This window comes from Capricornis sumatraensis, chromosome 1, assembly GCF_032405125.1.
Source record: "Capricornis sumatraensis isolate serow.1 chromosome 1, serow.2, whole genome shotgun sequence".
Taxonomy (NCBI): Eukaryota; Metazoa; Chordata; class Mammalia; order Artiodactyla; family Bovidae; genus Capricornis; species Capricornis sumatraensis.
Genome location: NC_091069.1, coordinates 80,491,267 through 80,516,018, shown reverse-complemented (window position 1 = coordinate 80,516,018; position 24,752 = coordinate 80,491,267). Strand labels below are relative to the sequence as shown.

At 38.6% G+C, this 24,752-nt stretch overlaps 1 protein-coding gene across 3 annotated transcripts in view; it reads right to left on the bottom strand.

Moving 5' to 3' along the window:
* THADA (THADA armadillo repeat containing) overlaps positions 1–22,599 on the bottom strand; it is a 322,784-nt gene extending 300,185 nt beyond the window's left edge. For 2 of the 3 annotated variants that reach the window (XM_068965145.1, XM_068965155.1), the window contains exons 1-13: positions 22,524–22,599; positions 22,141–22,235; positions 21,073–21,203; positions 16,302–16,453; positions 16,152–16,184; positions 15,856–15,904; positions 12,400–12,581; positions 10,489–10,583; positions 8,955–9,175; positions 7,281–7,990; positions 5,688–5,854; positions 4,418–4,573; positions 3,425–3,547 (exon numbers count right to left, since the gene is read on the bottom strand). In XM_068965145.1, coding sequence (XP_068821246.1) covers positions 3,425–3,547; positions 4,418–4,573; positions 5,688–5,854; positions 7,281–7,990; positions 8,955–9,175; positions 10,489–10,583; positions 12,400–12,581; positions 15,856–15,904; positions 16,152–16,184; positions 16,302–16,453; positions 21,073–21,203; positions 22,141–22,235; positions 22,524–22,599 — 2,190 coding nt within the window. The remainder of the gene's footprint in view (positions 1–3,424; positions 3,548–4,417; positions 4,574–5,687; positions 5,855–7,280; positions 7,991–8,954; positions 9,176–10,488; positions 10,584–12,399; positions 12,582–15,855; positions 15,905–16,151; positions 16,185–16,301; positions 16,454–21,072; positions 21,204–22,140; positions 22,236–22,523) is intronic. The other variant, XM_068965164.1, reaches the window with a different exon arrangement.
* Between the last annotated feature and the right edge of the window lie 2,153 nt (positions 22,600–24,752).

Below are 24,752 nucleotides of genomic sequence, written 5' to 3'. Positions count from 1 at the left end.
TAATGTACAGTATGGTGACTATAGTTACAATATATAATACTCTATTATATATTTGGAAGCTGCTAAGAAAAAAACTTTGTATAATTTTATGTAGTGAAAAATGTTAACTAGACTTAGTGTGGTAATCATGTCCCAATACACACAAATAATGAATGACTGTATTATAGACCTGAAACTAATGTAATACATCAATTATACCTGATTTTTTTTAAGTTAAAAACAACAACAAAAAGTACAATTCTAACTATAGTCCAGATGAAAAAAACTTTTTTTTTGGTGAAAACATGATCCATTCTGCCTTGACTTGTGTTAAAACTGTATGAATACTGATTGTCTTCACCAGAAGCATTCAAGCATCAAAAGTATGTATACTTTTTAAAGTTTTAAAATGACCAAAGAAATATCCAATATATATTACTTGATAAATTTGATAACTAAATACTTGATATCTGACTATAAAAACACAATTCAAAACAAAGACTCAACTATTTTAGTGTCTTTTATCTGCACCTTTGAGATTGTTACTCTGCCTTTCTGTTTATACAACTGATCAAAAATGAAAACTTTTTAGTAAAAATGCAATTTAAAAAAAAAGCAATGTGGGAAATACTTCATCCAAGATAAATCTTCTTCCTCTAATTAAAACAAATAATTACAACTTTTACATAAGGCCAAAGAAAAAACTTATGAAGAAAAGCTGTTATCCTCAAGACTCTCATATATTGCTATGCTCCGACAACATATAGCTCATCAGCATATAAGCAGCCCCAGTCCCTGTCTTTAGACAGGATCCCTGCATTCAGTCAAGGATAAACAACCTTGGGGATTTATCCAGTAGGCCCTAACGACTTTATTCCTTTGAAATCCAATAAACTAGTTTTAATTATAAATGAGTAGAATAGTATCCACATTCAAGAACAAGTTCATCCTTTAGGAATTATCCTAATTGCAATGGCAATTACATTTTTAGAAATAGTTCTTCTTTCCCTCAACCAGACTGTAACCACAATGGAGGCAGGAATGACAGTCTATGGACTTCTATGTCCCTAGTCCCGCAAATAGTCTGCTACACATGCAGCAAGGGCTCAGTATATGCTCTAGTCTTTTTCCACTAGAAAAGACTTCTGGCCAGGCTTCCAGATACCTTGGCCTAGCATTCAAAACTCTCTACTATTCATTCCCAACTTGATTTTCCAACTCATCTCCCGTTATTCAATTCCTCTGTCCCTCAGGTATCTTATGCGTCACTCATACTAGTGAATTCACCATTCCCCAAATTCTCTCTGCACTCCCTTACTTCCAAGCCTTCACTCAAGCTGGTACTAAGGGGAAAGCTATTCTGATCTGGTTATCCAGAGCAGATCTGGATTCGAGTCTGGCTCTACCACTTCTGGGCTAAGGAAACTTGGATAGTTTGCTGATTCAACTTTACCAAGCTTCACTTATCTCACTTGGTAAGTGACAATAATAATAATTCCTCTCTCACAGATTTATCATTAAAGAATAAATGAGAACACTGATATAAAGCATTTTATACCTAAAAGTACTCTAGCTCAGAGATCCCCAACCACTAGGTCACAGACCAGTAACAGTCTGTGGCCTGTTTGAAACTGGGCTACACAGCAGGAGTTGGGCAGCGGACAAGTGAGTGAAACTTCACCTGTATTTACAGCCACTCCCCATCACTCACAGTACTGCCTGAGCTCAGGAAAACAAGCTCAGGGCTCCCACTGATTCTGCATTATTGTGAGCTGTATAATTATTTCATTATACATCACAATGTAATAATAATAGAAATAAACTGCACAATAAATGTAATACACTTGAATTACCCTGAAACCATCCCCCACTGCCACCCCAGTCCATGGAAAAACTGTCTTCCACAAAACCAGACCCTGGTACCAAAAACATAGGGACTGTGTACCCAAAAGGTTGGGGGACCACTGCTATAACTAATGTATTTTTAAGTACACTAGCTATTATTTAGGTATGAAATAACCTTCTTCACTAGACTAGAAGACACTTTTTCCAACTCATAGCCTCCTCTTCTCCCACAGCAGTTAGTTTGTTGATTAGCGCAGGGTCTACCAGACACTGCACACGACATCCACTATTCTAACGATGATCATAAAACAGCTCCAAAGTTGCAACCTTCAAAAGCCACAAGAGTCTACCTACCGAAAGGAGAAAATGTCAGAACTAGGAGACTGACTCAGATCAAGACTTTGAAGGACTAGTTTTCAAAAGCACAAAAGTTTTGTGCACATACACAAAAATTCAGAATGTCATCCACAAAATTGGTTTTGTGTTTCTAAGTACCTAATTGATATTTCACAAATGTCATTTTATTCCTTGCAAAAAGAAGCAAAAGAGATGTGCTTCTGAAGGACTAAAAAATGACTGCTCCACACACACAGTAAATACTCAGTACAAACTATACTTACTTTTACTGATGCCCAGCAAAGTTTTTCAGAGTGATTTAGAGTTTACAGATAGCATTCCTGTTTAATCCTCAAAACCAACCTTTTTAGAGAGGTTATTCATCCTACTTATAGACTCACTAAGGTAAGCCAAGTGGTCAGTGGCAGAATTGTGAGTCAATTTATACCCTTCAAGTTCAGATTATGACTTTCTTATGTTTTGTTGCTCAGATTTTACAAAGATGAAGCTAATTTCAACCTCTGTATTCTTTAGATAATGTTTAACCTTAAATAGATGAGTGACTGTGTCATGGTTCCACTACATCATTTATTATACCTGTTTCCCTAAATGAAATAAAACAGGTGAGCTCTGTCCTCTATCTGGGTCTTACGAGAAAATATGCATCTGCTTCTGAGAGGACAGATCTGGCGTAAGAAACCAGTGAAAAGCCCATTCTGTTCTGATGGACAGAAACTGAACCCTGGCCCAGACTACAGCTGCTATATCTGGGGTTCCATCCAGGCCATTAACTCCAGTGCCCTAAAATCCAGTCCTACTCTGCAGGCTCACTTCCAAACAGGATAGAGAAGAACCCCAGTAACTGGACCATGGGTCAGGAATCACAAACGTCAAGCCACTTTCACATTAAGACAATAGGGGCAAAAGGTCCAGACACAACAGTCCTCTTCCTTGGGGAGCGGGTGGAGGAGTCAGGGCAGCAATTACCTTTTATTAAAGTACTAAATTTATCTGGCTCACATAAGCTGTCAAATATCAAGGTTAGCCCATTAATGTTATTCTGTAACAGACTTCAAGTCCAGCACTGGTTCCACAACTCAGGCTATCTTAAGAGAAGTATCGAAACACCAGAAGGAATACGTAAAACCCAGCTTGAGGGGAAAAAGCAGAGAAGTGCTGCTCAGCACGAGTGTTATTTCTCTTAAACGTAGATGCAAAATTGTTTCAGGTGTCTTAAAAATCTGTATGTCTGGAAATCACCTACCTTATACTGCTGTAAAGAAACAGAAGGGTGTTGTCTGGTGGACTCATTTCCTGGTTCATGCTTGGATTTACTTTGCTCCAGTTTATAAAGTACCTGAGAGCTTTCCTGTATCCTACAAAACAACTTTGAGAAAAAGAAAAATGAAGTGTATGTGAGCCACATTAAGCTGAAATACCAGCTTGAAAGGCAAAGGAAGAACTTTCTAAATTTTTTAGACTAAAATTTCAGGCAAGGAGAGTACTGGTTTTCAAACTCTTAGTATTTACCATAGTGTTTCTTTCTGACAGAAAATTAACATTTACATTTATAAAACCAAAAACTCAAGTATTACTGCAAATCAGAATACACAGTTATTAAACCACAATTCTCTGATTTCCCTTAGGTCAATGTGAACCTAAAGATGATTAGGTTTACTCACTTCTATTCTCCACCAATTCTTTACCTCAGAAATATTTCAGGTGATTAATTTAAGCTGAATGATTCAATAAAGACCATTGCTAAAGGCACTTATAGAAACGATAAAAATACAAGGCCATCCTTCCTCTTCTTACTAAAGTTTTCTTAAAATACCTCACACCCTGGACTTCCCAGTAGCCCCATAATTAAGACTCCATGCTTCCATTGCAAGGGGCACAGGTTTGATCCCTGATTAGGGAACAAAAACCCCAAATGCCATGAGGTACGGCCAAAAAATATATATTTTTACAGTACTTTAAAAAAATACCTTGCACACTGAAAACTCCACTGCTAGATTTTTTTTTTCCCCCTTTCAAAAAAAGAGCTCAAGATTGACTTATTACACCAAAGTGAATGGACTTTTTTCACTCTGAAGCCCAAATGTAAACTTAATTGGATCACAGAACAAGCAATTCACAGAAGTGCCACAAAGAGCTCTGGCAGTCCAATTCCATGACCCTTCTTCCCACACTCTCCCCAAATCTGGGCTCGGGCAAAGTTCACCACTTTCCTACACTTCCTGAAGAGAAATTTTACCTTTTTAAGAAGAGAACAAATCTGCTGTCGCACTCCTGGAGACTGACTGTTAAGATTGTATGTGATGAAGAACTGGATCCACTCCATTTCTTCTGTGGAAACGATTTCTGTGCTTCGATTACTTTCACAAAGCAAGCCTAACGTATCAATGCGCACCTAAAATACACCAAAGAACAAGATGTTCATTTTTCAATGATGTGTTAGTTGCTCAGTGTGTCCAACTGTGTGCGACCCTATGCACTCTAGCCTGCCAGGCTCCTCTGCCCATGGACTTTCTCAGGCGAGAATAGTGGAGTGGGTAGCTGTTTCCTTCTCCAGGAGATCTTCCCAACCCAGGGATCAAACCTGGGTCTCCTGAATTGCAGGCAGATTTTTTACCATCTGAGCCACTATGGAAGCCCCAAAGACATAAGCAAAGCCTAAACCACCTAACATGTTTAATTATCTACACAAGGTATCAAAGGCAGAAAAGAAAGATAAATCTCAGTGTACATATATGTATTTCAGAAAGGTCCTATAATCCCAAAGATCCTGTGATTACTTCTTATAAAATTATGTCATTAAATGTACAAACTGAGTATTTACAAAAGTTAAAAGTCTTAAAGATTCTTATTCCACAGTAATGTTTAACTACATTCCTTTTCCTCAGGGACCATTCTGCCCCAGGACCGCATCACCTCACTCTCCAATTATTGCCATGAACTTCTCACTGGTCTCCTGGGTTCTTTTTGCTCCCACTCTGAAAAGTCATCTCTGTTTCCATTCATGCCACTTTCCTGGCTAAAAGAGGAGTGACTCTGGCTCCCAGTTACCAACTGGATAAAACCTGAAGTCTTCAGCCTAGTAATGGATGCGTCCATAGAATGGACAAAGGACTCCATTCTCGCCAAACAATGTCCTTAGTCCCCCTCCAGCCCTTGTTTACTTCCAGTTTGAGTGGGCACCAGGGTTTCCTTGCCTTGAATCACTTTCCTACTCAACCATCACCTACACTCAGACGAGTCTCTTCTTCTAAGCTTTCCAAGTTCTTATGCATAAAGATATACTTGTGCTATCTTTTAAAAGACTTTCCAGTTATCTTATGAAGGTTTTCTTATTCCCTAAACTAAACTTTAAGTAGCCCAAGTGCAATGTCTACATGCTTCACATCCTTCTTAAAACAGTGTGGGCATAATGTTGGGGGCTTCCATATTGCACTGCTATTAATACATGAATAAATGTATCAGGGATCTACTGCGTGTATGAATTCCCAATTACACTGTTTACTTACTTGGCAGTGCTGATGAATTAAGCCTTGCTTTATTCTTGCACTGGACACAAGGTCCCTCCAGGCATCAGTTGCAGACTGAAGATGTCCATGAGCTCGAGCTGTTCTTAGACAAGCCATCAAAGCTCCCAGAGCCCCTCTGCTGTCATAAGATCCTAAGGATGGAAAAGGTTACTGTTGTCTCAAAAACAGAGCAACAAAGACCACCACTGTGCTATTAACAAATTCAACAATTCCCATGTTTCCCATTAACACTGTTATTTCATAAAGTAAAAATAATATTTTTAGCTAAACTCTAACATGAATTAATGTTCCTAGTATAAAATCATTATTTAAAAGGATTTAATAGGTCTTATGTCAATGATTTCTGTAAACTGAATCCACTTATTGTTAACTTCAAGAAATCATAATTTTTGGCTGATCTTTTTACCTTTTCCTTGACAGTTAAAAAATAAACCAGCAAGTCAATCAGGAAAAAAAAACTCAGGTTTAATTTAATCAGAAATATTTAAAACAATAAAAATAAATAAAATGATTTTCAGCCAAAAATAAGAAAAACACTTCTGTGGCTAAACACCATTATTTCTCTAAAAACAAACACCAAACCTCCCTGTATATCTTGGAGTTACTGTGTCTTCTTAGTAAAGAAGATAAAAGGGGATCACAAAGACCCTGACGCTTTCGCAGGCCAGGACATCAGCTGTTACTAACAGGACAGGGAGCTCTGGGTTCACAGGAGACCCTGATTTAATATAAAGACTGTCTAGCTTCAGAACAGACTCACGGATCCTCAGCTTTGGATGGCTTCTCAAAAATGCAAGAGGGATCATTGTTAAACATTATAAATAATGGCTCATTTCTATGTACAGGAATCAAATCTTCCAGCTATCTCATGGTTATTCTTTGAAGGATTGAAAGAATAACTTTTTATTTGGAAATAACCTTAAAATGTGATGGAGGGTACCTATTCCTCCTGCATTAAATAGAATATAATAAATGTAAGCTTTACATGATGGATCAGGATCATTGTTTTATACATTAATTACTAAATTATGCTTTAATGCAACGATTTCTTCAAAGTTACTGAATTCCAGTGGGATGTTTATACTTATTCTCAACAGCCAGAGAGAGTTTTTTCCTGAGGTCATGCTTCTAAATTTTTCTCTCTTTCCTAGAGATAAGTACTTACTATTGCTAATTTACCTGTCTTTAACCTTGCCTACATCAATTTGTAATTACTATCTCAACCACCTGAATAAGTAAATTATATAAAACACACAAACATCTACTCCAGGCTGACAAACAAATAATAAAAACTTGGTAAAATGAATTAAAACCTAGTAATAAAGGAAACCTCATAAATCATAACTGCAATCAATCTTTAGCTTGCAGAAATGACTTTAGCCAAAAAACCTATTTGGCTGGATATAGAAACATTCATTTCAATACACAATTTCTATCTTTAATATCCTCCTTTACCATTTACATATTTGCATATTCATTATATGGTAATATTAAATTTTGAATATGGCCAACATCTCAGATAGGTACCTCTATTTAAGCAGCTTAACTAGAAATTACTAAAACAAAAAAAATTCATTTTCTTACCAGTTTTAGCATCAGCAGAAGTCTGAAGAATCTTTACCATATAGCTTAAGCTCTCAGGGTTGCAGTTCAGTAATTTTGGCAAGTAATAATCAATCACATAAGATTTCTGATCCAGACTTCCTTCACACAGCACACAAAGAAGAGGGGAGACCCAAGTCTCGTGCCACTCGTCAATCCAAGTGCTGTCGGCAGCCTGGGATTTCAAACGACTCTTATGATTTTTAAACATGGCTTCCAAGAGGTCACTTGCATAAGGCACCAGAGACTGGTCCCCCATCACCTCTAAGATTTGCAATGGAATGGTTTTAGCTAATGCCAAAATATGGTCAACTCCTATGAAGTCTACTAAACAACCAAGGCATGTGTACTTTCCTTTACTATGCCATTCCAATCTCAGAAGACTCTCGGTCAGTTCAAAAATGAAACGATCAGCAGTCAAATCTGAACCTGACTCTTCTACAGTGAGCTGGTGCATTTGGAGAATATTTCTGAATATGATTTTGGTTTGGTGTCTCAAAGCATCCAGTGGATGTTCCCAGTGGGTATAGACATAGTCCAAAAGCCTCCTAACCACATCTGCATTCCCATTCAGGCTGTCCTTTAGGCTTGGGGAACTTGAGTCAAGGACTTGTATAGCTGAATTAGTCCAAGATGCCAAAATCCTAGACAGAAACATTTCTAGAGTTGACTCCTTGATCCTGAAGAAAAATGAGGCACATTAGTATAAACTGACAAACAAAAGGGATCTAATTTTATAATCATTTAGACCTTAAAAATATAAAGAATGATCATAAAATTGAATTATCATTATATTTACAACAAAAATAAACCCAGCCAAAACAAATCTCAAATCTTTCCATTTTGTATAAGTTAATCCAAAAAAGCACCCAAGGAAACTTGGTTCATCATTTTAATTGTGGTGATGGTTTCACAGGTATTTAAAAATGTACTCAGGGGCCAGGGAGGGGGAATATTAGAATGAAGCAGGTTTCTCTGGGGGCGGAAATGAAAGTTGATTGTGGTGAGAGTTGTAAAACCCTATAAACATACTGAAGAAAAATAACTGAAATTGCACAATTTAAGTAGGTGAATTGTATGGAAAGTAAATTATACCTCAATAAAGCTGTTATAATGACTTCAAAATGTACATAACTTACATTAAAACACACACACACACAAAATACAATCCAATGAAGTCAGAGACCTCATAACAGTTCTGGCTTGGGTGCTTGTAGGTAATACGCTGTTAGGTAAGCATTTACTTTGCTAAGCTTCATTTTACCCATTCAATAGATTGGGTTTCCTATCCTATCTATCAGACATGTGAGGATCACAATGAACTACCTATGTTGATGTTATTCATAAACTCAAAAGCATTATCCATATACAAATATTCATGGTTTTTAAAAATGCTTACATAAGAGACTGAATGCTAAAATTAACTTGACAAATTGTCACAAGTTAACCTCCACTAAAATTTCTCTCTGTGCCATCATCCCATCTTCTCCTGTTCTACCTTCACACCCACTTCATTCTCTACACATATCTCCCTTTTAATTTAAGAATACCCTGACCACTTTTCACTGCACTACTAAGCAAGCTAACTTAGCTGCCATCTTATAAACGTCTGACGAGCAAAGCAAAATATGAGACGAAACTCACTGTGAACTCAAGGTGAACAAAACATGCACAGTATTCAAGAGCAGGGCCTCCCCACTGGGGCCCATCCTCCCCTCCTGCCAGTCCAACATAGTGAGTGTCCCCTGACACAGGAAGAGGAGAGCTGACGGCGGGACATCAGCACAACAAAGGCTCTTGCAGCAGCTCAAAAGCCACTCGGGGGCGCTGGCGGGGTCCACGGAACGGAGAAGCACGCTACTTATCTGCAAAAATACAACAGAGCTGATATACATAAAGCCTCTAAAACTTTCCAGAGATACTTCAAAACATAAATGCAAAATGCTCTATCCCCTGAACCATCCTAGGAAAAACAGCTGAACCTAAAGGCAAAAAGCCACAAGAGTTAAAATTATTATATCAAAAGGAAAAAAAATTGAATCTAAGTATATGGACCATTTTGCTGCTCTGAATGTACTGGGAGAGCACAACACATTGCCCCCTGCAGGTGGATAAGCAAACTAACTAATGCTTTTTTTAGAGGTGGTTTGAGAAATTAGAATTTTTAAACTTTATCCTACTTTGTGTGAGCTCATAAAGCAGTACACATCTATTTTGCATAAAGTAATTTTGCTCTTAGTAAAGAACTAAAATAAGTTTCCTCACTAAGAAAAAAATACTGCTAGTACTAAATCCAAGAATTATGGCCCAAATTATGAACTTACACTGTCCATATAATCAAATTCACTGAACAACTAACTGCTTCTAGTACAATATCTGGGTTAGTCTTAAGAAAAATAACATATTTACCAAAAAGTTATTGCCAAATATACCTATACATCAATCTCTGTGTAATTTTTTTTCCCAGTTCCACCAGTTTATTGCTACCAACCCGTCTCCCTCCACCCTCCTCACGCCTGAGTGCTCAGTCATGTGACCCCATGGACTGCAGCCCACCAGGCTCCTCTGTCCATGGACTTTTTCAGGCAAGAATACTGTAGTGGGTTGCCATTTCTTTCTCCATCTGTATAATTTTAATGTTATAAATATCTTTTATGATACTGAGAGATGGAACTGAAAACAACGCTAGGAAAAAACAAGGATGTACACCCAAAAATGTTGACAATGATTATCTTCATGAGATGGATTTACATGTGACTATTATTGCCTTCTTTCTGCTTTATCCAAATTTTTGAAATTGTCACTTGTTTTATTATTTTTGTGGCTGTGTTGGGTCTTAGTTGCACCATGCAGGATCTTTTGTTGAGGCTCATGGGCTCTCTAGTTATGGCATAGAGGCTCAGTAGTCGCAGTGTGTGGGCTTGGCTGCTCCTCGGCACGTGGGATCTTTAGTTCCCCAATCAGGGATTAAACCTATGTCCCCTTATTGCAAAGTGGACTCTGAACCACTGGACTACCAGGGAAGTCCCAAGACTGTCAAAGACTGTCACTCATTATAAGAGAAAAGAGTAATCAGAAAGACTATGAAAAAAAAATATTTTAATTCACTCTTTATAAATATTTTTAAAACATGTTTAACTATCAACAAAGTACAATTCTAAACAGGACATGCACTTACCAAATCAGGAATCTTTTCAGGTGGATGAAACATAGCCTTAATAAAAAGAATAACAGCTAATCCAGATGTACTCTGAATTGTCTGTAAGAGACCATCTATTTGCAAAAAAGCAGAAAGCATGTATTAAACGATGATAGATACTGTAGTATAATAGAAAGAGCACATGCTGTGGGGCCAGAGTACTGGGTGCAATTTCTAGCTTTACCACTCACTAGGTTAAGCCTAGGTTAAGTTATTTTACTTCCCAGGGACTCAGTTTTCTCTTCCGTAAATTGGGGGAAAAATAACTCTATCTGACACAACTGTTGTAAGGTTGAAATAGATAATGAACATAAAGGCTTTTACGCCCAGCACACAAATACTCAACCCAAACATCCATTCTCGCTTCCTCTCCATCTGCTGCCTCCCAGCACATGCCCCAGCAGTACCTCCTGGCCCCTCTCTTCCACTGCTGCGTGTGCATCTCAACTCCCATGTACATTACTTTTTCTGAAACTGATTTCAGGGTTTGTGTAAAGAAGCTACATCGGTGCTAATTACAAACTCTGCTCTCATTGGCACTGTACCCAATGTAACCAAACTGTTGGCGTACTTCTTTTCATTATCTATTAGCCTCTGGTTTGTAAGAAAGTATACAGAATAATACAGTGGATTATTCAACACAGGGTAAGAATTATGAATAGCTACTATAAACGACCTTCCAGAAATTTATTCTGCCCTTCATCCAACAGTTGTTAACTTTGACTTTGATTGGGACATCCATGTGCCCAAGCAAAGACAGGCTACCTGTTTCCTCAATCTTCCTTACAACTAAAGGTACCAGAGGACGATTCAGGCTACTGGAATATAAGTAGAAATCTTTTGGCTATTTTTTTTCTTTCAGATTAAAGGTAAAGATGTAACTGGTCCTCTTTCCTGCCCCGAATACAGACAGGAGGTCTGGAGGTAGAGTAGTCATATAGTAACCATGAAACAATAAACACGTGGATGAAAGCCAACATACTGAAGACGGCAAAGCAGAAAGGCAGAAATGTTTCATCCATTTAAAAAATATGATATGTCCTTTCATCTACAGGTGCCCCCTTCGCCCTTTTCTTGTTATAATTTCTGTTGAAGAACTCAGGCCTTTTAACCTGTACAGTTTCCCACAATCTGGATGTTTGTTTACCCCTAGTGCAATTCAACACATTCTTCTGTCCTCTGTAATTCCTGCAAACTGGCAGGTGACTGAGAGACGGATCAATCTCAAGTACAATCCCTCTGGGAAAAACTACAAGTGGTAAAATCAAGACCACCAAGCAAGAGGCACGTGTTATCTGGTTGTCTCCTTCTGTAATGTTAACAGCCATTGATGCTTAATGCCCATCTCAAGTCACTGGGAGTTACAGAACATTTTCTCTCATTAACGACTTGGTTTCCTGATGGTACAGATCATATGGACAGAATCAACATGAGACATAAGGAGGAAGAATGACCCCACAGTGACCACGGGCATTATTTGAAGGAAGCACCCGCTGCTAAGGAAAAATGTATGGGTTACACTAAACTTTCCAGATCTTACCTTCAAATTTGGAAATTTCTCAAGAATTTTATTTCACTTTTTAAAGTCTGTGGCTTTTCAACACTAAAGTTGTTACATTTTCTGCTTTGTATACAATACACACATGCGCATACGCACAGACATACACACACACATTTAGAAAAGTCCTTCGGTGTTATCCCGATAAGTTGAACTGGTATCTTTGAAAGAAAAAGTAATAAAACCTTATAATCCAGGATCTTTCCCCACTTTGAGGGGCTGAGGGAAAGGAAGTTCTATTATCACAGCTAAGTATTGAATATCTCATACCATTAGAAGTGAAAACAGATTAACACTCAATTATAATCATCATTTGTATGCTTTATACTTACCATCACTTAAAAAGTTGGTAAACATACTCAGCAGTGCACACATACTTTGCCAAATAGGAGAATTCTTCAAATGAAGTCTCTGGAAACCCTGTACTTTCTGTACTAACATCACTGAGACTCTAATGCTCACCAACAAGTCATTCATCAACTGCGTTTGAACAATATGATTTCCAGCCAATTTTCTACAACAAAGACAAGACATTATTACAAAAGAAAAGTCAAAATGTCACCTCTTTTCTCACCAAAATAGTTCCTCATCAAACAGCCAAAATCAATTTTAGATTATAATCAACATCTATGCCTCTCTTTTCCATTCCCAGAAATATTCAATTATGTAGACATTTATTACAAACTTTTGACACTCTTTTAACTTAGTTCAAAATTTTCCCTTTTTCTCAGCTAATGACTAACTTCATTTCTTCTTGTTGAGAGCAAAAATAACAAATCAAGAATAAATGACACAATTTTTAAATCTGAGTACTCCCTAACTTTGCAATTTCCTTGACCTGACTTCCAAAATGCTCTCAGATTTTCTCCTATTTCACTTTTGTCATGCTTCTGAGACAACATGGCTAGTTCATCCTCTTCTCCCTGAGTCCTTACATTAGATTTCACCACAACTCAGTCCTTACCTCTTCTGTCCATCTAATTCACTCCCTTGATGCTGAGTTCATTTAGCTCATAAGCTTTCAATTATAATCTATATGCTGACAATTCCCCAATTTTCATCTCCAGCCCAGACCTCTCTTCCTAATTCCAGACTTGTATGTACAACTTTCTATTCAATATCTTCACCTGGATGTCTGACAAACATTTCAAGCTACGTGAACTTATCTGCAATTCCACACTCGCTCCACCTGCTAGAATCTCTATCCTACAGAAAATGCAATTATCCTTGACTCCTTTCCCACTCACCCTATCTGTAAGAAAATCCTGTGGTTCTACCTTCAAAATACATCCATTATCAGACCACCTCCACTGCTACTCCCAGCCACTCTCACCTCTCCCTCACTGTTACTGTCAAGAGTCTCTGAACTGGTCTCCCAGCTTCTATGCCTGCTACTTGCAGTCTGTTCTCAACACAGCAGAATGCAAGAGTGATATTAAAAGAAAAATCAGGGAAAACGGTTTGGGGGTTCCTCAAACAGTGACACATAGAATATTTATACAATCCAGCAATTCTACTTCTAAGTATATGCCAAGAGAACTGAAAGTAGGGACTCAAACTGTTACTTATGTATAATGTATGCAGCATTATTCACACTATTTACATTATTCACAACCCAAATGTTTATCAACAAGTAAATGCAGAAACAAAATGTGGTCTATGCATAAGATGGAATATGATTTCATCATAAAAAGGAATGAAATTCTGAAACAGGCTACAACAGAGATTAACCTTTAAAACATTATAAATAAGTCAGACAAAAAACAAAGACAAATACTGTATTCCATTTATTTGAGGTATCCAGAATTCAAAGAGACAGAAAGTAGAATAGAGGCTACCAGTGGTTGTGGGAAGAGATAAAGACAGTGAATTTGCTTTTGGATACATCAAATCTGAGGCACCTGTAAATCATCCAAGTTGAGATGTCCAGAAGACAACCACTATAGAAGCCTACCACTCACAAGAGATCTAACTTGGAGCGATAAATCTGGGCATCCGAAGTATAGTAATGTGGCTGACACCAAAGAAGTGGACGATCCGAAGCAGTCAAGACAAACAGAACGGAAAGGACAGGACTCACACTGAAGAGATGAGCAGAGAAAGAGAAGCCTAAAAGGGGGCAAGGGGGAGCTCCTGGTAAGGCAGAAGAGATCTTAGGTTAAAGACGGCACACAGGTGTTACTTTTACTCTCCCCTCAGAGCCTCCCTAAACCACAGCCAAGGGATTTAAAACATTAAAAGATATAAATATTCAAGAGCAACAAACAGAAAAGACAATACTAAAATTTTAATAGCAGATGGATGAGTGATAACTGACTTAACAGAATCAAGAATGATTCTGAATCCTAAGTCAGAGAACACACCCAGAGCAACCCGATTTGCAGCCCCTAAGGGCTAAAAAATTGTTGCCACCAGGTGCTCCTTGACATGAAGGAAAATGTAGGGATGAAAACAGGAAGAGTGGTTACAAGTCTGTTGAAGAAGAATGCCAACTCTGGACCATACCTCCCAGCTAGCAAACATTCCTTGGTTTTACCTAGGGAAGGTAAAACAGCAAGTGACTGGACAGGAAGAGAACACACAAAGTTAAGGCAATGATACCGTATTGCAACCAGGAGAATTAGGAAAATGTCTGCACGATAAATGCTAAATGTCAAAATCTCAGCTTTATTCCCTCACTCAGCAACCAGAATATTAAGCCAGTGGTTTGAAAAGGTTCTTCCTTGGCAAATCCACTACTCATGCAAAAAGACCTAGAGATACTGACATCAAGGGTTCCCCAAAGAAACAGTCCAGCTAGACCAGACTTCAATAAGGCCTAGCTTCAATCAACCCCATCCATACGTGTGTGTGTGTGCTTAGTCGTTTAGTCACGTTCAACTCTTTGCAACCCCATGGATTACAGCCCACCAGGCTCCTTTGTCCATGGGGATTCTCCAAGAAAAGAATACTGGAGTGGGTTGCCCTGCCCTCCTCCAGGGGATTTTCCCAACTCAGGGATAGAGCCCAGGTCTTCTGCACTGCAGGTGGATTCTTTACTGTCTGAGCCACCAGGGAAGCCCCCATCCATACGTACAGAGGTTCAAATCAAGTCTCAGTGTCCCAGTCTTAAATGAGCACTCAGACAAGGATTACCAGACTTGCAAGGAAAGCTTCTGGCAACAAACATACTGACCAAAAGCAGCAAACAAATAAGCAGCTTGAAAGAAACACAGACCTATGTAAAGATACGAAAACTTTTAAAAAAGAAAACTCTACTATTAATATCCTCAGAGAGATAACAGAGCATATGTCATCCATGAAATAACAACAGGATGCTATGAAAAAGAAACAGTCAGGTAAAGAAAAGAACTCTTCCCTTTCTCAGTTATTCTCATAACTTATTTGATTTTTTAAAATTAAATATCAAATCTCAAAAAATAAATTTAAATAATCACATCTAATATTAATGGAGAGGAATGGAAAGAAGTACACTCTGGACCCTTCTTAAAAATTTCCTTGTACAAAGACAAGGCGTGTGTGCATGCTAAGTCGCATCAGTCATGTCTGACTCTTTGCAACCCCATGGAATGTAGCCCACCAGGGTCCTCTGTCCATGGAATTCTCCAGGCAAGATTATTGGAGTGGGTTGCCATGCCCTCCTCCAGGCGGGTTTCCCGACCCAGGGATAGAACCCGCGTCTCCTGCGGCTCCCACATTGCAAGCATATTCTTTACCACTCAGCCCAGGGAAGCCCGTACAAAGATAACGTACGCACAGGCACGAGCATGAAGACACGAAACACTTGCCTGTTTTCTTCTGAGATTTCAACTAAACTCTTCTGCAGAAAATGAAGCACTGAAACAAAAAGGACATAGGAAAAAATCAGAATCTAAAACTGTGAATTCTGACTTCAGCACAAGAAAATATTTCAAATCATTGCTACCTAAAACGATATCATAAAAGTAGAAATATAAAAGGAAGGAGCATAATATACCTTCATCATTGGTAGTACTCCACCTACTGCCAAGAAACTTAAAAGAATCAGTTACAAAATGACTTATACAAGCACTCACCTCTCAGAATAAAATAAAACAGAACTTACCATTTTCAAGAAGATTATTAACACTTGATCTACCTGTGGGGAGAAAATTAACACTGGTAAGGAGTTTCAGAACTAAAATTAACACCATTCAAAACACTGATGGAATGACAGATGTTAGCCAGAAAAAGTACTAGAAAAAAGCTAGCTTACCCAAGTCAAAGTTTTCCATACAGGAAGATATGTTGTCAATAACTCTTCTGTAAGAGTAGAGATCAGTACTTGTATTCAATTCTTCCTGAAGACGAGAAGTAAAACTTTGTGTAGCCTCAATTAGAAAAAATTCAGGTAGGCCATTTAGTGAGCTAGAAAAAAGAACCAAATATTAAAAATTTGACAACCTTAGAGTATGTTCAAGGAAATGTTGGGAGGGAAGAGAATATTACAAATGAAGAAATATTGAACTGTATCTTCAAAATACAGTCAGAAAATAACTTCACACCACTATCATTGGAACTCCTTGGTCTATCATCTCTCCTCTGGTCTTCCTGTTTCCAACCTGCTTCGCTCCCTTTCCAAGGACTAACCTCAACAGAGAAGCCAGATGGATATTACTAAAACACCATTTATTTTTCTGCCTAAAACCATCCTACAACATCCTTCTCAGTCAATGCAGTAGTCAAAGTGCTTACAATGACTTATGAGACTTTATACAATATGGCCCCCCCCTTATCTCTCTGGTTCATCTTGATCCTTGTTCACTTAGCTCTAGCTACACAGCCTTCCTTCATTCCAACAACATGCCAAAGTCTTTGTACTTGTTATTTCCTCCACCTGGAGTTCTCTTCTCTCAAATATCCCGAAGATTATTTCCCATTAATCATTTCCTCACCCCTTTCAGATCAGTCTCAAAGATCACCCAAACAATGACACTAAACAAAGATATCTGAAAAGACTACTATATTTTAAACTGTAGCCCTCACCCCCATCCTTGGTACTCCCTTTCCTACTTCTCTGCTTTATTTCTTTATCCATAGCACTCATTCCCTCTAATCCCTGTATATTTTGCTTGTTTTTCTATCCCCTGTCTTCCTCTTAGAAATAACCTCCATTCTGGACTGTTTCATTCACTGTGTCCCCAATGCCTAAAAGAAGACTTGACACATAGTAGATATCAGTCTCTGACTTCCCTGGTGGCTCAGATGGTAAAGCGTCTGCCTGCAATGCGGGAGACTTGGGTTCGATCCCTGGGTCGGGAAGATCCCCTGGAGAGGAAATGGCAACCCACTCCAGTACTCTTGCCTGGAAAATTCCATGGACAGAGAAGACTTGTAGGCTACAGTCCATGGGGTTGCAAAGTCTCCTGAATGGATAAATTAAATACAATGCCAATTTTACCACAGTTAATCTAAATTAACATTTTTTAAAATATTGACTCAACAATTCTAAAGTTTTTCTGGAAGGAAAAAATATTGAGAAATAGGAATATTGAAGATTACAATTTAGCAATACCTATTAGAAAGCATCACTACAAACAAAGCTAGTGGAGGTGATGGAATTCCAGTGAAGCTATTTCAAATCCTGGAAGATGATGCTGTGAAAGTGCTGCACTCAATATGCCAGCAAATTTGGAAAACTCAGCAGTGGCCACAGGACTGGAAAAGGGCAGTTTTCATTCCAATCCCAAAGAAAGGCAATGCCAAAGAATGCTCAAACTACCACACAGTTGCACTCATCTCACACGCTAGGAAAGTAATGCTCAAAATTCTCCAAGCCAGGCTTCAATAATATGTGAACCGTGAACTTCCAGATGTTCAAGCTGGTTTTAGAAAAGGCAGAGGAACTAGAGATCAAATTGCCAACATCCAATCGATCACTGAAACAGCAAGAGAGTTCCAGAAAAACATCTACTTCTGCTTTATTGACTATGCCAAAGCCTTTGACTGTGTGGATCACAATAAACTGTGGAAAATTCTGAAAGAGATGGAAATACCAGACCACCTGACCTGCCTCTTGAGAAACCTATATGCAGGTCAGGAAGCAACAGTTAGAACTGGACACGGAACAACAGACTGGTTCCAAATAGGAAAAGGAGTACGCCAAGGCTGTATATTGTCACCCTGCTTATTTAACTTCTATGCAGAGTACATCATGAGAAAGGCTGGACTGGAAGAAGCACAAGCTGGAATCAAGATTGCCGGGAGATATCAATAACCTCAGATATGCAGATGACACCACCCTTATGGCAGAAAGTGAACTAAAAAGCCTCTTCATGAAAGTGAAAGAGGAGAGTGAAAAAGTTGGCTTAACGCTCAACATTCAGAAAACGAAGATCATGGCATCCGGTCCCATCACTTCATGGGAAATAGATGGGGAAACAGTGGAAACAGTGTCACAGTTTGTTTTTTTTGGGCTCCAAAATCACTGCAGATGGTGACTGGAGCCATGAAATTAAAAGACGCTTATTCCTTGGAAGAAAAGTTATGACCAACCTAGACAGCATGTTCAAAAGCAGAGACATTACTTTGCTGACTAAGGTCCATCTAGTCAAGGCTATGGTTTTTCCAGTGGTCATGTATGGATGTGAGAGTTGGACTGTGAAGAAGGCTGAGTGCCGAAGAATTGATGCTTTTGAACTGTGGTGTTGGAGAAGACTCTTGAGAGTCCCTTGGACTGCAAGGAGATCCAACCAGTCCATTCTGAAGGAGATCAGCCCTAGGATTTCTTTGGAAGGAATGATGCTAAAGCTGAAACTCCAGTACTTTGGCCACCTCATGCGAAGAGTTGACTCATTGGAAAAGACTCTGATGCTGGGAGGGATTGGGGGCAGGAGGAGAAGGGGACGACAGAGGATGAGATGGCTGGATGGCATCACTGACTCGATGGCTGTGAGTCTGAGTGAACTCTGGGAGCTGCTGATGGACAGGGAGGCCTGGCATGCTGCAATTCATGGGGTCACAGAGTCAGACATGACTGATCGACTGAACTGAACTGAACTGAAAGAGTCGGACACAACCGAGCGACTGAGCTGAACTGATCAAAAATTTTGATAGGCATAAGTCTGGTCAAGAAATTTCACTTCTAGGAATTCATTTCAGAGTAATACACATACATAATTACATAAACAATTAGGAATATTACTGTAGCACTGCTGGAATAATGAAAACTTGAAAGCAATCTATCAATGGAGAAGAGATTAAATAATATGCAATATGGCAAATATGAATTTCAGTGCATCCATATTATGGAGTATCTATAGCTGTTAGAAAGAATGAGGACTTCTGGTGGAAATGTAAAACAGTGCAGCCATATGGAAAATTGCTTGCAAGTTCCTTGGAAAATTAAAAATAGTTACCATATTCAGCAATCCCACTTCTGCATATATATCCAAAAGAACTGAAAGCAGGATCTCTAAGAGATATTTGCACACCTATGTCCAAAAAGCAGTACTGCTCACAACAGTCAAGAGGAAGAAGCAACCCAAATCTCTATCAGCAGGTGAATGGATGGACAATGTGCTATATAAATACAACAGCGTAGTAATCAGCCTTAAAAGGAAAGAATGCTGTCATGAGTTATAACACAGATGAATCTTGAGGACATTAAGTCAGTCACAGAAAGATAAGTACAAATATCCCACTTATACAAGGTACTAATCAAAACCATAGAAACAGAAAGAATGATGGTGGTTGCCAGGGACTAGGGGGAAAAGGAAATAAGGAGTTCTTGTTTAGTGAGTACAGTTTCAGTTTTATAAGATGAAAAAATTCCAGAGATCCACAGCATAATAATGTGAATACACTTAACACTACTGAACACTCAAAAATGGTTATGATGGTAAATTTCATGTAATGTGGGGTATTTTTAACTACAACTAAAAAAAAAGTAAAGACTATACTGACATGAAAATATCTCTAAGACATTCTTTAGTGAAGAATAACCTACGAAGAAACACCCAGAGTATAATCCCATTTATGTAAAAGCATGCATACACTAAATCCAAAGACAATATCTAGAGAGAAACACCAAAATGTTAAGTAATAACCTTTACTAAGAAAAAAGAGAGGCCAGAAATAGTGCAATGAAAAGCTCACTTTTTATTTTATGTACTTGCCGACTAACGTCTGTCTAGTCAAGGCTATGGTTTCTCCTGTGGTCATGTATGGATGTGAGAGTTGGACTGTGAAGAAGGCTGAGCGCCGAAGAATTGATGCTTTTGAACCGTGGTATTGGTGAAGACTCTTGAGAGTCCCTTGGACTGCAAGGAGATCCAACCGGTCCATTCTGAAGGCGATCAGCCCTGGGATTTCTTTGGAAGGAATGATGCTAAAGCTGAAACTCCAGTACTTTGGCCACCTCATGCGAAGAGTTGACTCATTGGAAAAGACTCTGATGCTGGGAGGGATTGGGGGCAGGAGGAGAAGGGGACGACAGAGGATGAGATGGCTGGATGGCATCACTGACTCGATGGACGTGAGTCTGAGTGAACTCCGGGAGTTGGTAATGGACAGGCAGGCCTGGCGTGCTGCAATTCATGGGGTCGCAAAGAGTCGGACACGACTGAGCGACTGAAGTGAACTGAACATACAGCTTTAAGTTTTTACACTAAGCGTATATTTCTATATTACCTATGTAATTAAAAACATTTAAACAAAAATAGATAGGACAGAGAGAAAAAAAACAGTAGGGTGACAGGTTTAAATTTAACCAATAATTACATTACATGTAAATATACTAAACCAGGAGTCTGCAAACTATAGCCTACAGTCTAATTTTTTAAGGTCTATGACCTAAGAAGCCTTTTACATTTTTAAAGAATTATAATAAATGAATAAACAAGACAAAACAAAGACAAAATTGTATGAATGAAATTGCTAAGTGATATATTTCATTTCAGTTCTACCAAAGAGGGTACTAAATACTAGCTACTTTCGGTCAAACTGAACATTTACAGTGCCTAACTTTGCTTTCTTTTTTTTCTTACCTTGCCAAGACTTTCTTCAAGGGATTCTTTAGATTCAAAGAAAGATAAATGCCTGCTAAAATATCCAAACAACTTCGAATAGTGGGATCACATGTGCCATTTTTATTCGCCTTCTCCAGTAAGGGCACAATCTATAATCAAAAAAATTCAAAGTTATAGTAATTTTTTTCTAATATCAAGTATAGCAAAGTAACATGGATTCAAATACTTTAAGTCTCAATTTTAATGTGTAATATTTTCCACACTACACTGTTTTAAAAACCTATTTCAATATTTATTAACTTTTTAAACCATGCCCCCAACACTCACTCTACCCTCCAGACCCACCTTCATTGAAAATTACTGACTTGTTAATGGCTTAAAGTACAGGAATTCTGTAGCATTACTGAAAACCAATGATACATTTAACTGCTTTCCAAAAAATACTAAGCAAGTTCAAGTGATAAATCCTAATATCAAAACACTGGTCAGGACAATTTTTACATTTTGGTTAACGTTTTAATGCATCTGCTAAAAGGTTTTGAAGATCCAGATTGATAGAAATCAATTTTTTTAATTTATCTCCACCAAAAAGGTATGCACTATTATCTCATCATCCTACCTATATACAACTCCAACAGTGGTAAAGCCTCAATATAGCTTACATTGCCACTTTGAATAAAAAAAATCATAAAATGAATAGAAAAAAAAATTCCTATTCTTTAATGATACCTCAGTATGAAATAATTAGGAGCCTGGAGAAGGAAATAGCAACCAAATCCAGTATTGTTGCCTGGGAAATCCCATGGACAGAAGAGCCTGGCAGGTTACAGTCTATGGGGTACAAAAGAGTCCACAGGACTTGGCGACTAAACAGCAACACATGTATATATAAGGATGATTCATTCTGCTGTACCGTGGTAGTAACAAACATTGGGAGCATATATATATTCCAAATGTAAAAAAATAATTAGGAGCCAAAAATTATCGGTTAATTTCAGGACTTCCTTGGTGGCTCAGTTGATTTCAGAAGCCCATAATAGCATGATAACCTCCAGGATGCATCCATGAACATCAGATCAGCCTTACCTGTTTAACATAACCGATCTGTGACACTCCATCAGTGAGTTGTACACAATGCAACAGCAAAGAAGCTAGATTTTTCCCTTCCACATCAGCCAAGGCTATATAAAACAAAACACAACAAAAATTTCTTCGGTGATTTCACAATATATAGATAAGAGTTTATCTTTGTTATGTGTTCTATAAAATTTAAACATTTATAAACAAAACCCAGGAGAACTTAGACTGAAGACAGACATTTAAGAAAACCATTTTATACCCAAAACTGAATGTAAAGAACATGGAATAATTAAATTCCAAGAGTCTGAACATTCTGTGATATGGAGTCCCAGAGATAAATAAACCATTTGCAACCTAGAAAAGAGATAAACAAGTCAGAAATCACTTACATTTCAAAGTTTCAAGGTCCTGATGACAAACGGTCAATGAAGTAACTTGTGTTTCTTTCTTCTTCTTTACACCCATTTTAAATAGAATTAACAGTAGTCGCTACAAGAAAGAAGAGTTTTAAGACACTGCTTAAGGACTTCCCTGGTGGTCCAGTGGCTAAGGCTCCATGCTCCCAATGCAGGGGCCTGGGTTCAATACTTGGTCAGGGAACCAGATCCTGCACGCCACAACTAAGAGTACGAATCTGCAATGAAGATGAAAGATCCTGCGTGCTGCAACTAAGATCAGCACAGCTAAACAAACAACAAATACATAAATAAAAAAAGAGACTGTCTAATGCACTGAAGAACTCTGTGTGTTGACATTTGGCGCCAGATAATTCTTTCCCACAGGGTATCATCCCAAGCACTGTAGGACATGGCCTCTGCCCACTAGATAGATGCCAATAGCACTCCTTCCTCTGCTGCTGCTGCTGCTAAGTCGCTTCAGTCGTGTCCGACTCTGCAACCCCATAGACGGCAGCCCACCAGGCTCCCCCGTCCCTGGGATTCTCCAGGCAAGAACACTGGAGTGGCCTTCTTCCTCTAAGTTGTGGCAACAGAAAAAGGTCTCCAGTAATTGCCAAATGTCCCCTGGGGAGCAAAGTTGCCACAGGCTAAAACTACTACCCTAAGGATGGCTGTTTTGAAAAACTTTTTTTAGACTCAAGAAGAGTTTATTACTGTCTAAGGTTACTTTTACCTACCCAGTCTTTTTATTTTAAATACAGCAAACCTTCATTTTAAACAAATAAACCACCAAAAAAAAAAAAAAAACAGAATGGCTTTTCAAAAATATAGTAGGCCTACCTTATCTCTGTGACTTCTTGGATTGACAGATCAGGAGGTATCCTAACAAGCTGTATCTTGATTTCTGAAAAATATTTGATAAAGGAAACTTTCACGTACTATCCCTGTGAGTTTGCTTTCAGCTAACAGGATTCACAATAGGCTGAACAAAGCTACTCAAAGGATACACACTCAGAGTACCACGTGGTCTGAAGACAAGTCGCTAGGGAAATGCCACATGGGGCTCTCTTCTTGAGGATTTTTAGTGCTGTTTATCATGTAGACATTAGAGGACATAATACAGTGAATTAAGAAAAGACACAGAGCTAGGAGCATCCAACAGAGTGTTGGATGATAGAATTAGGATTTTAAAAGTGACCAATAAACTGGAATAAACTTACCAAGATGAAATAGAAATAAATGTAAGATGCTGCTTTTGGATAAGAACAATACAGTACAGGATTTATAATACCCAGAAATACAGGATGGGGAGAAGGTAGGAGAGATAAAATGTGATTTGAAACAATTCAACATGTGGTTTGTGAGCCACAAGCCAATAGTACAACATGACTTAAAAACCACATTAGAAATCAGCTAGACCAATGGATGGTCATCTTCACAGGTCAGGGAACGTATGGAGCATTAGGTGCTGTGCTAGTAGCCATATCTTAAGGAGCCATAGCAAATGATGGATCTTCTAAGCTTCCCTGATAGCTCAGTTGGTAAAGAATCTGCCTGCAATGCAGGAGACCCCAGTTAGATTCCTGGGTCGGGAAGATGTGCTGGAGAAGGGAGAGGCTACCCACTCCAGTATTCTTGGGTTTCCCTTGTGGCTCAGCTGGTAAAGAATCCACCTGCAATGCAGGAGACCTGGGTTCAGTCCCTGGTTTGGGAAGATCCCCTAAAGAAGGGAAAGGTTACCCACTCCAGTACTCTGGTCTGGAGAATTCCATGGACTGTATAGTTCATGGGGTCGCAAAGAGTCGGACACAACTGAGACACTTTCACTTTCACTTTCCAAGGAACAGCCAGATTTCTGAAGGTCCTGGAAAGCACTTCCCTTCAGAAAACAGTTCAAACCAAAGGTGTTTGGCCTAGAGAAAAGAGGACAGGATGAGTGCCTTAAAAGAGCTGCTGTTGGAAGACTGATTGGGAGAAAGAGGAATAGATTTTATTCTGTAGTTTTCGGGTTTTTTTTCTTTTTTTGGCCACATTGCTGCACAGCTTGCAGGATCTCAGTTCCCTGGACCAGAGATTGAACCCAGGGTCACAGCAGTTAAAGCGCTGAGTCCTAACCAATAGACCACCAGGGAAGTCTCAGATGTCTTCTGTCTTAGATGGCTATAGAATTAGGAGATGTCAGTGCAAGCTTCACGGAGGCCAATTACAGCTTAATACAAA